At 40.2% G+C, this 15,559-nt stretch overlaps 1 protein-coding gene across 1 annotated transcript in view; it reads left to right on the top strand.

Annotated features, from left to right (window-relative positions):
- LIPA (lipase A, lysosomal acid type) overlaps positions 1-15,559 on the top strand; it is a 44,014-nt gene that overhangs the window by 5,146 nt on the left and 23,309 nt on the right. The window contains exons 2-3 of the mRNA XM_060768760.2: positions 8,385-8,487; positions 10,934-11,051. Of these exons, the coding sequence (XP_060624743.2) occupies positions 8,392-8,487; positions 10,934-11,051 (214 nt within the window). The 5' untranslated portion in view covers positions 8,385-8,391. The remainder of the gene's footprint in view (positions 1-8,384; positions 8,488-10,933; positions 11,052-15,559) is intronic.

The raw sequence follows: 15,559 nt of genomic DNA, 5'->3' as shown, positions 1-15,559 counted from the left end.
ATGTTTTCATAGCGATGAAACCCCTTTTGTGACTTTTGGCCCACCCTTTGTAGTAAAATGACATGCTTTATATAAAATTGTGAACAACTTAATTTTTTTCCTTTTGTGTCAGGAGCGACTTGAGAAATTGCAAGTCGATTCTGGTGTGAAAGAATTGGCCGTCTGCAAGGACGTTGCCCAGATGTTTTATGATGTTTTACCATCCATGTGGGAGGCTTCTCTCATGTCCCCGCATGAGGAGCTGAAGTTGACAGAGGGAGCTCATCCATGCTCCCCCTGGATTCGAACCTGCGGCCTGACAGTCTTCAGTCCTACCGGCACAAGGGTTTAACCCATAGTGTGCTTGGGCGTCTATGAAATGGTGATAGGTTAATACAGGAAACACCTACGTATCTATATAAATAAAAATGTAATGTTCGTTTGTGGGGTTAACATAGCTCAAAAACCACTGGACGAATTGACACCAAATTTGGACACAAGACACCTAACAACCCAATGTATGTCCTTCACTAAAAAAAATGATTTTGTCATTTGGGAGGTGTAGTTGCTGGGATTTATAGTTCACCTACAATCAAAGAGCATTCTGAACCCCACCAACGATGGAAATGAACCAAACTTGGCACACAGTTCTCCCATGACCAACAGAAAATACTGGAAGGGTTTGTTGGGCAGTGTCCTTTGGTTTTGGAGTTGTAGTTCACCTACATCTAGAGAGCACTGTGGACTCAAACAATGATGGATCTGGACCAAACTCTACACGAATACTCAATATGCCTAAATGTGAACACTAGTGGAAAATAGAAATTTGGGGAAAATAGAATTTTGACATTTGGGAGTTGTAGTTCACCAACAATCACGGAGCATTTTGAACCCCACCAACGATAGAATTGGGCCGGACCTCCCACACAGAACCCCCATGATCAGCAGAGTGGGCCACAGGAATGCATGGCAGGGGACGGCTAGTGCATAATATTTATTGTTTTGCAAAGTTTACATTTTGGATTCCCCCCTCCCTTTTTAAAACTTAATTTTTACCGAGGGCCAACTGCTTTATTTTTGCAGATGCTCAAAACTTCCTTTCAAATATTCTGTATGCTATTGCAAGAAACTTAAGTCGATTAAAATAAAGAACTGGTCCTGTGCACTCTCCAGTTTGCCTCCCCATCTCATCCTACAACCATACATCCAGTGGTATCTCCTCTGTACGGGACCATTAAACCTTGCCTAGCCTAGAGTTTTGTAGAAAGATATAACTAGCTTCTCTGGCCTCATTATTAAAGACTTACCAGATTTACTTTGTAAACAAGCTTTTGAAGATTAGAGCTGGGTTTATCTGGGGCAGGTCTCTTGCAGTTCAGAGCAGGGCTGAAGACCATCTGGCCCTCCAGCTATTGTTGAAGGGCTGCTCCCGTGATCTTAGGTAGTAAACCCATTGACATGCTAGATGGGAAGGATGGAAATTTTAGTCCAGTATGTTTGGACTGGGAAAAATTGGCACATAGGAACAGTATTGTGTGTATTGTCGAAGGCTTTCATGGTTGGAATCACTGGGTTGTTGAATGTTTTTCGGGCTATATGGCCAAGCATTCTCTCCTGACATTTCGCCTGCATCTATGGCAAGCATCCTCAGAGACCTCACAACCTCTGAGGATGCTTGCCATAGATGCAGGCAAAATGTCAGGAGTGCTTCTAGAACATGGCCATATAGCCCAAAAAAACTTCCAACAACCTAGTATTGTGTGTTTTTGTGCCATTTTTTAACAGCATCGTGCGTTTTACTGCAACTTATGGCAATGCTTTTAGGTGCCATGGTGGTACAGCGGGTTAAACCACTAAGCTGCAGAACTTGCTGACCGGAAGGTCGGTGGTTCGAATCTGTGGGACGGAACGGGCTCTTGTTGTTCTGCCAACCTAGCAGTTTGAAAACATGCAAATGTGAGTAGGTCAAAAGGTACTGCTTCAGTGGGAAGGTAATGGTGCTCCTTGTAGTCATGCTGACTGGAAGGTTGGTTGTTCGAATCTGCGGGACGGAACAAGCTCTTGTTGTTAGCCCCAGCTTCTGCCAACCTAGCAGTTCGAAAACTTGCAAATGTGAGTAGATCAATAGGTACTGCTTCAGTGGGAAGGTAACGGTGCTCCATGCAGTCATGCCAGCCACACGATTTAGGAGGCATCTATGGACAATGCCGGCTCTTCGGCTTAGAAATGGAGATGATCGCCACCCCCCAGAGTCGGACTCGACTAGACTTAATGTCAAGGGGAAACCTTTGCCTTTTTATGACAATGCCGATTCATTTTTTTTTGTATTTTAATAACTTGTTCTTCCTTCTGTGTTTACTGTTCAATGTACAAGAACAAGTCACAGTCAGTTGGGAAACCTAGTTAATTTTAATTTAATTTTATGCGTGACCGCATTTCTGTGTATGAACCCACACGATCTTTTCAATCATCTGGAGAAGCCCTGCTCATGCTCCCACCTCCTTCGCAGGCGCGATTGGTGATGATGAGGGAGAGGGCCTTCTCAGTGGTGGCCTCCTGACTCTGGAACTTACTTCCCAAGGACATCAGACATGCCCCAACTCTGGCAGTCCTTAGGAGGAGCCTGAAAACGTGGTTGTTCCAGTGTGCCTTCCCAGAATAAGGAAAACCCTCAGCAATATGCCCTCAAAATGCACTTTACCATTGATTTGGGATTGATTGTGTTCTTTCATTTCTCCTTGAAAATTCTACCCCAGTTATATCCTACCTTGTCCATGTCCAGCATTATTTTACATTTTAATCTATTACATTTGGCCCGGCCATTGGTTTTAAATGCTTGTGTGTTACTGTTGATTTATTGTTTATTTTTTGTTGTGTGATTTATATGAATTGTATTGCTTTGATTGTTTTGTTATTGCTTTTGTTTATTGATGTATTGTGGGCTTGACCTCATGTAAGCTGCACCGAGTCCCTTGGGGAGATGGTAGCGGGGTACAAATAAAGTTTTTTTTAATTATTATTATTATTTGGATATGTATTTTATTGTGTTTACTTGTAGGCATCAAATATGTGCCGGCTGGAAGCCGCCCTGAGTGCCCCCCCCCCCCCGGGGGGATGAGAAGGATGGGGTATAAATACCCGAAATAAAATAAATAATAATACATAGTATATCTGTTACGTGCTCGCCTCCCAACCCTTTGACTACATACTGAGTGTAGGAGGACTTTTATGTCGTTTCGTCGTAGAAGTGAGAGTGCATCTCAACCACTATATTTTCCTACTTCCTCATATTAAAACAGCTTCTGAACATAGCTGTTGTGAGAAAAGAGACATTTCTCTTTATCACGAGACCTTGCCTTGTCAGATCCTGCCCATAAAAGGAAACAAGTACTCTTTTCATGGGAAAGTAAACTCCACTATCAAGTTAGTTTAAAAAGAGCTTCTTCTTAGAGCCTATTACTTGCTTCCTATCAGCTGCTTCCACTTTCGTGTTCTGTGAGTAAGCTCTGAAACCAATACTGCAGTTCTGAATGCTCCTCTTCAGGTTTCCAGCCAGCTAGCAACAACTCCTTCCATTGCTGTATCTACATTGCAATTTGCAGTGTTTTGATGCCATATTAACTGCCATTCCATCATGCTACGGAATCCTGAGATTTGTAGTTTGACAGGGTTCTTTATTTTATCTGCAGGAAAATTATAGGATAAAGCTGCAGAAAACTTGCTAACCAAAAGGTTGGCAGTTCAAAGCCACGGGTTGGGGTAAGCTCCCACTGTTAGCCCTAGCTTCTGCCAACCTAGCAGTTCGAAAACAAATGTGAGTAGATCAATAGGTACCATTTTGGCAGGGAAGTAAAAGGTCCCCACAGACAACAGGCAGCTCGGCATGGAAAATGGAACAAAAGTACCTTCCCATGGCCGGAGTTGAGCACAGCCTCCAGAAACCAGAGATGAAAAGGGGGAACCCTTTACCTCTGTCTGTGTACTGTATTTCTTTGTTGTTAACTGTATAATGGCATTGAATGTTTACCATATATGTGTATTCTGTAATCTACTCTGAGTCTTTTCAGGGAGATAGAGTGAGATATTAATAATAATAATAATAATACATCATTTAATAATAATAATAATAATAATAATAATCTTTATTTATACCCCACCACCATCTCCCCTGACCCTAAACCAGTGTCTGTTATCAGTAATGGACTAGATCAGTGTTTCTCAACCTGGGGGTCGGGACCCCTGGGGGGGTCATGAGGGGGTGTCAGAGGGGTCGCCAGAGACCATCAGAAAACACTGTATTTTCTGTTGGTCATGGGGCTCCTGTGTGGGAAGTTTGGCCCAATTCTATCATTGGTGGGGTTCGGAATGCTCTTTGATTGTAGGTAATCTATATATCTCAGCAACTACAACTCCCAAATTTCAAGATCTATTTTCCCCAAACTCCACTAGTGTTTGCATTTGGGCATATTGTGTATTTGTGCCAAGTTTGGTCCAGATCCATCATTGTTTGAGTCCACAGTGCTCTCTGGATGTAAGTGAACTACAACTCCAAAACTCAGGGTCAATGCCCAACAAACCCTTCCAGTATTTTCCGTTGGTCATGGGAGCTCTGTGTGCCAAGTTTGCTTCTATTCCATCATTGGTGGAGTTCAGAATGCTCTTTGATTGTAGGTGAACTATACATCCCATCAACTACAACTCCCAGATGACAAAATCAGTCCCTCCCCACCCCATCGGTATCCAAATTTGGGTGTATTGGATATTTGTGCTGAATTTGATCCAGTGAATGAAATTACATCCTGCATATCAGATATTTACATTATGATTCTTAATTGGAGTAAGATTACAATTATGAAGTAACAGCGCAAATAATTTTATGATTGGGGGTCACCACAACATGAGGAACTGTATTAAGGGGTCACAGCATTAGGAAGGTTGAGAACCACTGGACTAGATGAAGGCAAACAAAGAGAAAAAAAGTGGGGAATAATAATAATAATAATAATAATAATAATAATAATAATAATAATAATAATAAAGATCGAACTGCAAAGACTGGCACAAGCCAGTAAAGGTGGCCCCAGTGGCCTGCACTTAAACCTTGGCCTGCACTTAAACACAATCGGTGCTGACAAAATTACTATCTGCCAGCTGCAAAAGGCCACCTTACTGGGATCTGCACACATTATTCACCGATACAGCACACAGTCCTAGACACATGGGAAGTGTCCGACGTGTGATCCAATACAACAGCCAGCAGAGTGATCTTGTCTGCTGTGGACTCATCTTGTTGTGTTTCAAATAATAATAATAATAATAATAATAATTGTTTATTGGCTACATAAGAATTCACTGACTAAGATCCAGCGGTGACTCAGAATACAGGGAGATATGATCTGCAAAATAGCAGCCATATAAAGTTTTATAGTTCATAACCAGCACTTTGAATTGTACCCTGAAATTCACTGGCAGCCAATGGAGCTGTTGCAATAGAGGCGTGGTATGATCTTTGTAATCTGCCCTCGTTAACTGTTACTTTGAATCAGTTGAAGTTTCCGAACATTCCTCTAAGGCAGTCCCAAATAAAGTTATAGTCCAAAGAGGATGCCACTAAGGCATGTACTACTATGGCCAGATCCAGCATCTCAAGGAACGGATGCAAAGCCAGCCCAGTTCACTGCAGAAACCTGGGCCCCCAGGTTCAAAGTTGACTCCAGAAGTACATCCAAATTACAAACCCCATTTAAATCCGTATTCCCTGATCTGCCTTCCCAGAGAGCAAGGCACTTGTATTGTCTAAATTAAGTTTCAATTTGTTTTTCCTTATCCTAATGGAATAAGGGTTAGCACAGCAGGTTAACAACCACCTGCAGTAATTCTTGCCAACCAAAAGGTTGATAATTCGAAGCTCTGGTCAGAGTGAGCTCCTGGCCTTTGGCCCAGCTTCTGCCTACCTATTTATTTATTTATTTACTACATTTATATACTGCCCCTCTCAACCCAAGGGCGACTCGGAGCGGTTAACAATAGGCAACAATTTGATGCTCGTGCAGTTACAACAAAATTAAAATTAAAACAATCATAAATACTTTAAAATACAAATAGAAATATAAAACCTAAAAATCGTACACAGCATTTAAAAACATTGTCAAAGCGTCTCCATCTCAAATCATTGTCCGGTTGCGTCGTCAGTTGTCCATAATATCATATATCTATGCCATATCTGGGAAGGCCTGTTCAAAAAGCCAAGTTTTCACAATTCTTCGAAAGGACAGGGGGGATGGGGCTGATCTTATCTCTCTAGGCTGGACGTTCCACAGTCGAGGGGCCACCACTGAGAAGGCCCTGTCTCTTGTCCCCGCCAAACGCACCTAGCCGTTTTGAAAATAGCAATGTGAGTAGATAAATAGGTACCGCTTAAGCAAGTATTTAAGGCATCCATAAGGAAATCCCAGAAAAAATGCTGGTGATTTGATTTACAAATAAATCTCTTTGGCATGGAAAAGTGGGCAACAGTCCACCCCCCCCCCCCCCGGGCTGCAACCGAGCACACGCCGAACATCGGAAAGCTTATATGTACCTCTATGTATTGTCTGTCTTGTCAGTATATAACAACATGTGATGTTTGCCGTATATATGTTCTGTGATCTGCTCTGAGTCCCTTTCGGTGTGAGCAGGGCGGAATATAAATACTATAAATAAAAATAAATAATATTCATTTCTCAGTGACTCATTGAGTGCCCTGACCTTTATTCTTTTGACCTTTGAAACTGTCTATATTTAGTTCTTTTTTTGGGAATGGATAAAATGGACTATCATTTCTTTCCAGTCATGTGGGGAAAAGTATACGTGGAGAAATTGCAGAACTGTGCAGTCATAACTCAAAGTTCAAATTCAAGAATATGAGGAATGATGTCATGGCTCTCCCACCAACTTATTTGAAAGTTAGTTATCCCAATAGAGGACATTTCTCTCTTCACCTAAAATAAATAACATTGAAGATAATTATCTTCAGTCTAACACTTCTAGATAACAGTGAGTTGCTAAAGCAGTCCAAGTCATTAAAAAAACCCAAGGAATGTAAATTATTGTTGATTTGTTGTTTAATTTGTAAATTTTTAAAAAGGCTATACTTGCATTTACGGAACATATTAAGAAAACCGGAAGCAGTTCTGCTATGTGTGTTTGGTATTTACATTCTGAATTTCAGTTTGTTGGTGGAAAATTAACAAATCTGGGCAGTGAATTAATTATTAATAGAATTTTTCCAATTATTATTTTATTGTGTCTCTACAATGAATTGGAAACATTTAAAAGTTGATCCACCTTGGATGGTGAGTAGATGGCTACTGCAAATGTGATTTTTTTTCCAGCCTCTTTTATAATGTAGCAGAACAGCTCTGAAACATTATACAGTGGTCCCACATTCCTTTGCGGTTCGCTTTTCGCAGACTCACTCTTTTGCAGTTTTTCAATATGGACTTAAAAGCGTTTGTCTGTATGGAGAGTCTTGTCTCTGCAGATAAAGCCGGAGCCGAGGATTATGTGAGCAACGTGTTCAAGGAGGGTTATGTAGTTTATAAGTATGTAGGGAGGGTTTAAAAAGACTTAAAATAGTGTATAACTACTAAAATAATGTATAAATATTAAAATAAATATAGCATCCCAACTTTGCGGATTTTCACTTTTTGCGGGTGGTCCTGGAACATAACACCAACGATAAGTGAAGGAACACTGTATACCAATTAAGTGGTATTTTTGCCCAGAACGAGAGATGGGATGTGAGTGAAGTGAATGAATCAATGGAAGTATTTAAAGTATCCTTTTTAATACCTGGTTAAAATTTTCACAACTGCTTAGAATAGCTCATATGTTACTGGTGAAAGAAGAAGAGTTGACTTGATGCCTTGTAATGAAATGGACCTTGGCTTGTTTGTAATTTGCATTCTATGTCACAATATCATATAAGTTTTCACAATTCGAGACAGTAATTCTATATTAGCTTAGCTATTGAAGTAAATACAAGATTCAGGGAGTTGTAATTAACAATAATTTTGCAAAGGTTGCCTAGTTACATTCATTGATTGGGATTTAATTCTTGAATAGAGATGTACAATATTATGCAGCAAATTAAGGAAAGCCGAGACTATCCATATTGACATTCCCTTCTCTCTCACCCCTCCCAGCTCCTTTTTGGGAAAACATTGTCCTTTTTTGCGCAAGAGCTTTGACGGTAGTTGGTACTCTGTTTAAGCTGCCTTATCTGCCATTTCTTTTAGTGGGACATCATATGGTGCACATTCTTAACAGTATGTTTGTTGTCCTTACGGTAAATTATTAATCTATTCTTTCCAATGGAGCAATCTCTTACATCTGTGCTGATGATGAATTTGGCTTTCACACAGAGTAAAGATGTGGCTCTTCATCACACTGATAGCCTTGGTCCAAGGCCTTGTAACTTCAGAAATATTAAGAAGAAATGCGGATCCAGAAACGGCTATGAATATTGTAAGTCACTGATCCTTCTCTTTTATTATATCCACTTTGGTTTAAGACATGTATTTAAGCCTAGAACTACTCTAAAGTGTGATGGCAAATCTTCCAGATACTTGGAACGTTGGGTATCACATTCCCAGCAAACGCACTAACCAGTGGATTTGCTGAGAGGATGCATTGGCATCGAATTGTGCCAGTTTTGTAAGCCACCCTAAGTCGCCCTCGGGCTGAGAAGGGTGGTATACAAATATAGTAATTAAAGAATGAAATTGTGTGATTTATTTTCATGATACACATATGTTCCAAGATTTTTGCATCACCAAGCTCTCAAACAAAACCCTCCCCATCACCCATCCCCATTTGTTGATTTTTATCTCACCTTTCTTCCAGTCTGAAAGCTCCTGATAAGTTTAAAAACAAGTATTATTCCGAAGTGAAATTCTGTAAATATCTGTAAAGGACCTAATCTCTGTAAAGGACCTTTAGTTTTAGTGTTTTTTTTTGTTTGTTTCAGAGATGGTATGTATGCAGCTGTCCTGTTTTGCATAATTTTCCCACAATTATATGGAACAAAATGCACAGACCTGAGTTGCATTTGCTCAACTAAATTTATGTAATGCACAGACTTGAGCTACATTTCACAGATAGTAGGAGTTGGAAGAGACCACAAGGGTCATCCAGTCCAACCTCCTGCCATGCAGAAATTTGCCATACACGTTATTTGACTCCAGTTCCCAGCATCTCTCGCTATTGGCAAAAGCTGATGGAACGCTGCGAAGTCTGCACGCACCAGTTGTACAATTGTGCCAATTACGAAGGTGCTATTCCAATAACAGACAGGGTATAGGGTTTTTAACTTTAAAGAACCCACCCGCTGTCACCAATTGTACTATCTGTTCTTAAATTCTGCCACCAATTATACAGGTGTGGATGATTATGGATGTAATTTATCTCAGGCCTCAATTGTTGATAAGAATTTGTTATAGGGGAGGCCAATTATTACTTGTAAATTAAGGTAACTGCCACCAACGTGAGGTATCGCCGATGAGAACTGGCTCCCCAGATGCAGATTAATGGAGATGAGACGGTCTTCAACAAAAGTTAATAAGTTTATTAAGTACAAGCGTATGGTTGCAGGCTGTTAAATAACTTTGAATAACTTATAGAACTTCGAACGTAACTTGGTTTGCAATACAGTTCACTCTTCTAGATGACACAACTTGTGATGGACTTTTACTGAGGTGAAGCACTTCAATAAACAATGTTTCCTAATGGGAATAGCCTTCCAATTTGATCTCTTCTTGTTCAAATCCCAGATCTCTAGTCCTTCCCTGACTAGTGATCTAAACAAGCTTCCCTTAGTCCTCTCTGACTAAAGAAACTATTTAGGTTTCTCCCTTCAGCCTTCCTAGACTGAAGAAACCTCCGGCTATTCACACACACTGACTCTCTACTCTCCACTCTCCTCTCTCAACTGCTAACTCTGAACTCTAAAGTGAACTGCTCCTTTTCAAAGACACAGATAACATTTTCTTGCTTGGCTCCGCCCACCTCTCACTCTCCTGCCTGGTCTCCTTGGCAACCTCACTGTGGATACAACCAGTTAACTCTAGCTTTAGCTACTGTTACCACACAAACATATTCTAACAGTTAAACATATACATAGTATCAATAACTTCTGCACAATGCCATGTGATCCCAGAAGGAAATACACCATATTACCCTTTGAGGGGTCCTCAAACTAAGGCCCGGGAGCCGGATGCGGCCCTTCAAGGTCATTTACCCGGCCCTCGCTCAGGGTCAACCTAAGTCTGAAATGACTTGAAAGCACACAACAACAAAAACAATCCTATCTCATCAGCCAAAAGTAGGCCCACACTTGTCATTGAAATACTAATAGGTTTATATTTGTCAAAATTGTTCTTCATTTTAATGATTGTATTGTTTTTAAGTGACTTTTACACTACAAATAAGGTATGTGCAGTGTGCATAGAAATTCATTCATTTTTTTCAAATTATAATCCAGCCCTCCAACAGTTTGAGGGACAGTGACCTGGCCCTCTATTTAAAAAGTTTAAGGACCCCTGCTTTAGATGTTTGGGGCTTCGATTTATAAAATCCCCAATTGGTATCATCCATATCAGGGATTTTGAGAATTGAATTCCAAAATGTTTGAGGGATCAGAAGTAGAGAACTATTAGTCAAAACACTTTGGAAAATAACTTTGGAAAAGTTTTTCAAGCTTACTGTCCTGTTTTGGTTTAAAGTAAGTAATCTGCTTTAACGGTAGCTGATTTTTCCATAAAGTAGTATCTTGGACATGTTTCAAGGTGTAGGAGTATCTTTGTCTTCCATGTTGTATTTTAGAGGTGGTGAAACATTGTCTAGACATTTTAAAGTGCATTCTCAGTCTTCTCCAAAAAAAAAGTGTTGTCCTTACTGCTTTTCTGTCTTCCAGAGTGAAATTATTACCTTCAGAGGATATCCTAATGAGGAATACGAAGTGGTGACAGACGATGGGTATATTCTCGTTATCAACAGAATCCCTCATGGGAAAAGGAGTCCGCCAACCAAAGGTGAGTGTGTGGTGGGAAAAGAAGAGAAGTGTATGTGTGTTGGTAGGGAGAATCTTGACGTTTCAGTCCAAAGTTAGTATTGTCTCCAAGCTTTGTGCAAGCATTTGTACAAATGTTTAAAAGTGTAATTTTTTCAGAAATGTAATGAACGACAGTTGTAGTTTCTGTCTCCCATTTTAATATCAAACAGCTGTATAGCAGCTTTTGTTTGGTAATCTCACTTAGAATCATAGAAGCATAGAGTTGGAAGAGACCTTGTGGGCCATCCAGTCCAAACCCCTGTGAAGAAACCGGAAAATCGCATTCAAAGCACCCCCGACAGATGGCCATCCATCTTGTTCACATTATTATGTCTAGATGCATGTGTGTACGCACATATTGTAAATGTAAATATAGAGTTCATTCTCGCAAATTAGATTTTATTTCCAAACAACCTGGTTGGCATTGGGAAAGAATGTAAAGGAAGGCCTTTGATCATTCAGACCTAATTATTACTAGGTTTGGATTAATTTACATTAAACATTTTGAATACCTTTCGTTCAGTAAATTTACATGTTCACATAATTATATATCTCTATGCATGTGTAGACATATATTGTAAATATTAATATGGAGTAAATTCTTGAAATTATTCCCAAATAACCTGGTTGATATTGGGAAAGCATGTAGCAAGACGAAGGCCTGTGGATAGTTCGGTGTAATTATTACTAGCTTTTAAATAATTTAGATGGTATGTCACAATTCCTAAAAGTATTGTAAGATGTGCCGACTCACAGACACGTGACAGGATAAAAATTAATCAACCTCATCAAATATTAAGGATGTAGTACAGTAGTTCTCATCCTGTGGGTCCTCAGATGTTTTGGCCTTCAACTTCCAGAATCTTAACAGCTGGTAAACTGGTTGGGATATCTGGAAGTTGTAGGCCAACATACCTGGGGACCTACAAGTTGAGAACCACTGATTTAGGAGGTTCAAGCAACCTTTTCTTTTCCAGAGAGAACTACCAGTCAAGATGCTTCTCTTTTGCCTTGGTCTTCTCAGTTCAGAGATTGCAGTAATATGGGGGAAATATACAATCACCAAGCTGATTATTTTTCTTTGTCAGACACACATCTTATTTCAGACCCCAAAAACAGGGCAGATGAATAGGTTGGTTATTTTAGTACTTTGCAACGCTATTAAAAAGAAGCTAGGGGAAGAAGCTAGGGGAAGTAAGATTGTTGGAGGTGGAAAAGGAGAAGCTGAAGTATTTTTTTAAACCATCCATGGGATATTATGACTTCCTTTAGCAGAACTGGGTAACTTTTCAGTGTCAGAGGCCACACTTCCTTGTGAATGGTTTCATTGAGGTCATGTGTTGGCAGTGGTCGGAACTGAAGCAAACAGCCAGAGTTGGTAGTAGCTGAGCCCAACTTGGTTGGGCTTTTTGTTTCACCTACTCTTTTCTTACTTTGCCTGCCTGCCTTTTAAACTGGTGGAGAAGGTACCAGAGCTTAGAAAAGACACTTATTCAACTCCTAGAACCAAATGGAAAACGTGTCTGTGCTCTTGGCCGCTCTTGGAGGTACCTCTCAACTTTATGATAGAAACAGAGTGATCCAAGAAGTCTGAACTGATAAAAAGCATTGAAAAATAATTTTGGGGAATGGTTTGCCTACACTTGCTTTAACTTAACGGAGAAAGATAGGACAACCTGAGGTTGCCAGATTCAAGAAGCCAGACTAAAGCCCTTTCCACACAGCTGTATATAATACACATTGAACTGGATTATATGGCAGTGTGGACTCAGATAACCCAGTTCAAAGCAAATAACTTAACGGAGAAAGATAGGACAACCTGAGATTGCCAGATTCAAGAAGCCAGACTAAAGCCCTTTCCACACAGCTGTATAAAATCCACATTGAACTGGATTATATGGCAGTGTGGAGTCAGATAACCCAGTTCAAAGCAAATATTGTGGGATTTTCTGCCTTGATATTCTGGGTTATCTGGCTGTGTGGAAGGGCTCTATGGAATAATCTTAAAAGGTGGGATAAGCCAAAGGTTATGTCATAAAGTAAAAGAAAATTGAGCACCATGATTAATGTGCTCAGTGGTTCTCAACCTGTAGGTCCCTAGGTGTTTTGACCTACAACTCCCATAAGTCCCAGCCAGTTTACCAGCTGTTAGGATTTCTAGGAATTAAAGGCCAAAACACCTGGGGACCCACAGGTTGATAACCATTGTACTAAGCTCTTGCTCCCCCCCCCCCCCCCCCCAATATTAACTGAAATGGAGAACAACTACTTCTAGCTTACTCGGTATCTTAAGAGTGATTAACATTCACTAAATGGTTGCCCTGTATAGCTTGACTACCATAACTCTGGGAAGAAAATGTTTGAGAATGCAAAACTGTTTCTCCCAAATTTAGTTTCACTCTTAGTTGTTGCCTCTAGCCACGTTACAGTGCAATAACATAGATGAAACTAAATGTCAAAACATTCACATAGGTCATGTGATTCTTCTAAAATAGGACAAATCAATAGTGGACCAGGGAGGGGATATGAAAGTCTCATTCTTGGAGAATGTCAGGACATAAACTCCATAGATAAATGTGCAGATCACAGCAGATTCAAAATTGTGTTATAAAGCAGATGGTGGAAACTGTGGCTACCCACATCTGCTTTATGTCACATTTATGAAATTCTAGCATAATAGAAGTACCAAATCGGTGGTATTGGTTTTTAATGTATTTGTGTTGTTTTGATAATTCTATGCTTATATTTTGCGTACTTTGTATATTGGTGTTAGCTATTTGGAAACCACTCTGAGTCCCCTAGGAGAGATAGAGCGGTATATAAATAAAGATTATTACTACTATTATTATTTGAAACACAACAAGATGAGTCCACAGCAGACACTCTGCTGGCTGCTGTATTGGATCACATGTCGGACACTTCCCACGCGTCTAGGACATTGTGATGTATCGGCGAAGAATGCGTGCAGATCCCAGTAAGGTGGCCTTTTGCAGCTGGCAGATGGTAATCTTGTCAGCGCTGATTGTGTTTAAGTGCAGGCCAAGGTCTTTAGGCACTGTATCCAGTGTGCCGATCACCACTGGGACCACCTTTACTAGTTTGTGCCACAGTCTTTGCAGTTCGATCTTTAAATCCTCATATCGTATCAGCTTTTCCAGTTGTTTCTTGTTAATCCTGCTGTCACCTGGAATTACAACATCAACAATCCATACTTTGTTTTTTAACATGATTGTGAGATCAGGAGTATTATGCTCCAAAACTCTGTCTGAATCCGGAAGTCCCAGAGGTGTTTGGCATGTTCATTCTCTGTAACTTTTTCAGGCTTGTGATCCCACCAGTTAGTTGTTGCAGGCAGATGTTAGTTGTGGCAGAAGTTCCAATGAATCATCTGAGCAATGGTGTTATGCCTCTGCTTGTAGTCTGTCTGCACGATCTTCTTCAGCAGCTGAGGATGTGATCTATTTTTTTATCTGCTTCTTTGCAGAGTCTACATTTGGGATCTGTCATTGACTTTTCAATTCTGGGTTTGATGGCAATGGTTCTAATGGCTTGTTCTTGGGCTGCCAGAATCAGGCCCTCTGTCTCCTTTTTCAGAGTTCCATTTGTGAGCCACAGCCATGTTTTTTCTTTGTTGATTTGGCTCTCAATTTTTCCCAGGAACTATTCATGGAGAGCCTTATTTTGCATTATTATTATTATTATTATTATTATTATTATTATTATTAAATGCAAACCAGAAGAAGCCAGAATTCCATTTCTGGTTTTGGAAAAATGTGTACTTTAAAAATGTTAAATAGTGCAAGCCTCCCCATCAATCTATTTAAAATGAATATCACTGTGCTTTGAGTCTTCTAGGAGGACGGTCAAAAGCCTTAGCTTCTCAAGCCACATTTTGCCCACCTCACCATAAAGAGAGTAGTGCTTTAACCTTTGCTCCACTGTTTTATCTGCTGTTCATTTACAATAGGAGGACTGCAGGGACCGAATGCATGTTGTCCCTGTGATTTAAGATGCAGAGCCTCAAAGTATTGTGGGTCTTTACACTTACGTTGGATGGCTATCTCTTGGGAGTACCTTTCGTTGTATGTTCCTGTGTGGCCAAGGGGCATACTAGATACCCCTTGCTGTCCGTTTGAATCCTGTGGTCCTATATTGGTATTAGAAACCCAAGCATAAATGTTTGCACACATGCTCTAATAAAGAGAGCTTCCTAAGTGGCTCCTAAGACAGGCATTTTGATTCTCCATGCTTGTAAATTGAATGAGGTGACTCTATGATCACATTGATGCCCCTTGGCCTTCTTATCTTCCATATCGCTGTTAGAAGTGAGTCACTCCAGAGTCAAGTTCTCCTTTTTCCTGTGAAATTGTTGGCTACTCTGCACCCTAAATCTATATTAGGAGTGGAATAATCACATTACTAGTCGTAAACATTCTGATGGAGCATTGCTTTTGTAAGTGATGTGCTTCCCTGTGACTGTTTTCTGAT

The sequence above is a fragment of the Anolis sagrei genome, chromosome 3 (genome assembly GCF_037176765.1).
Source record: "Anolis sagrei isolate rAnoSag1 chromosome 3, rAnoSag1.mat, whole genome shotgun sequence".
Taxonomy (NCBI): Eukaryota; Metazoa; Chordata; class Lepidosauria; order Squamata; family Dactyloidae; genus Anolis; species Anolis sagrei.
This window is presented reverse-complemented; position numbering and strand designations above follow the sequence as displayed.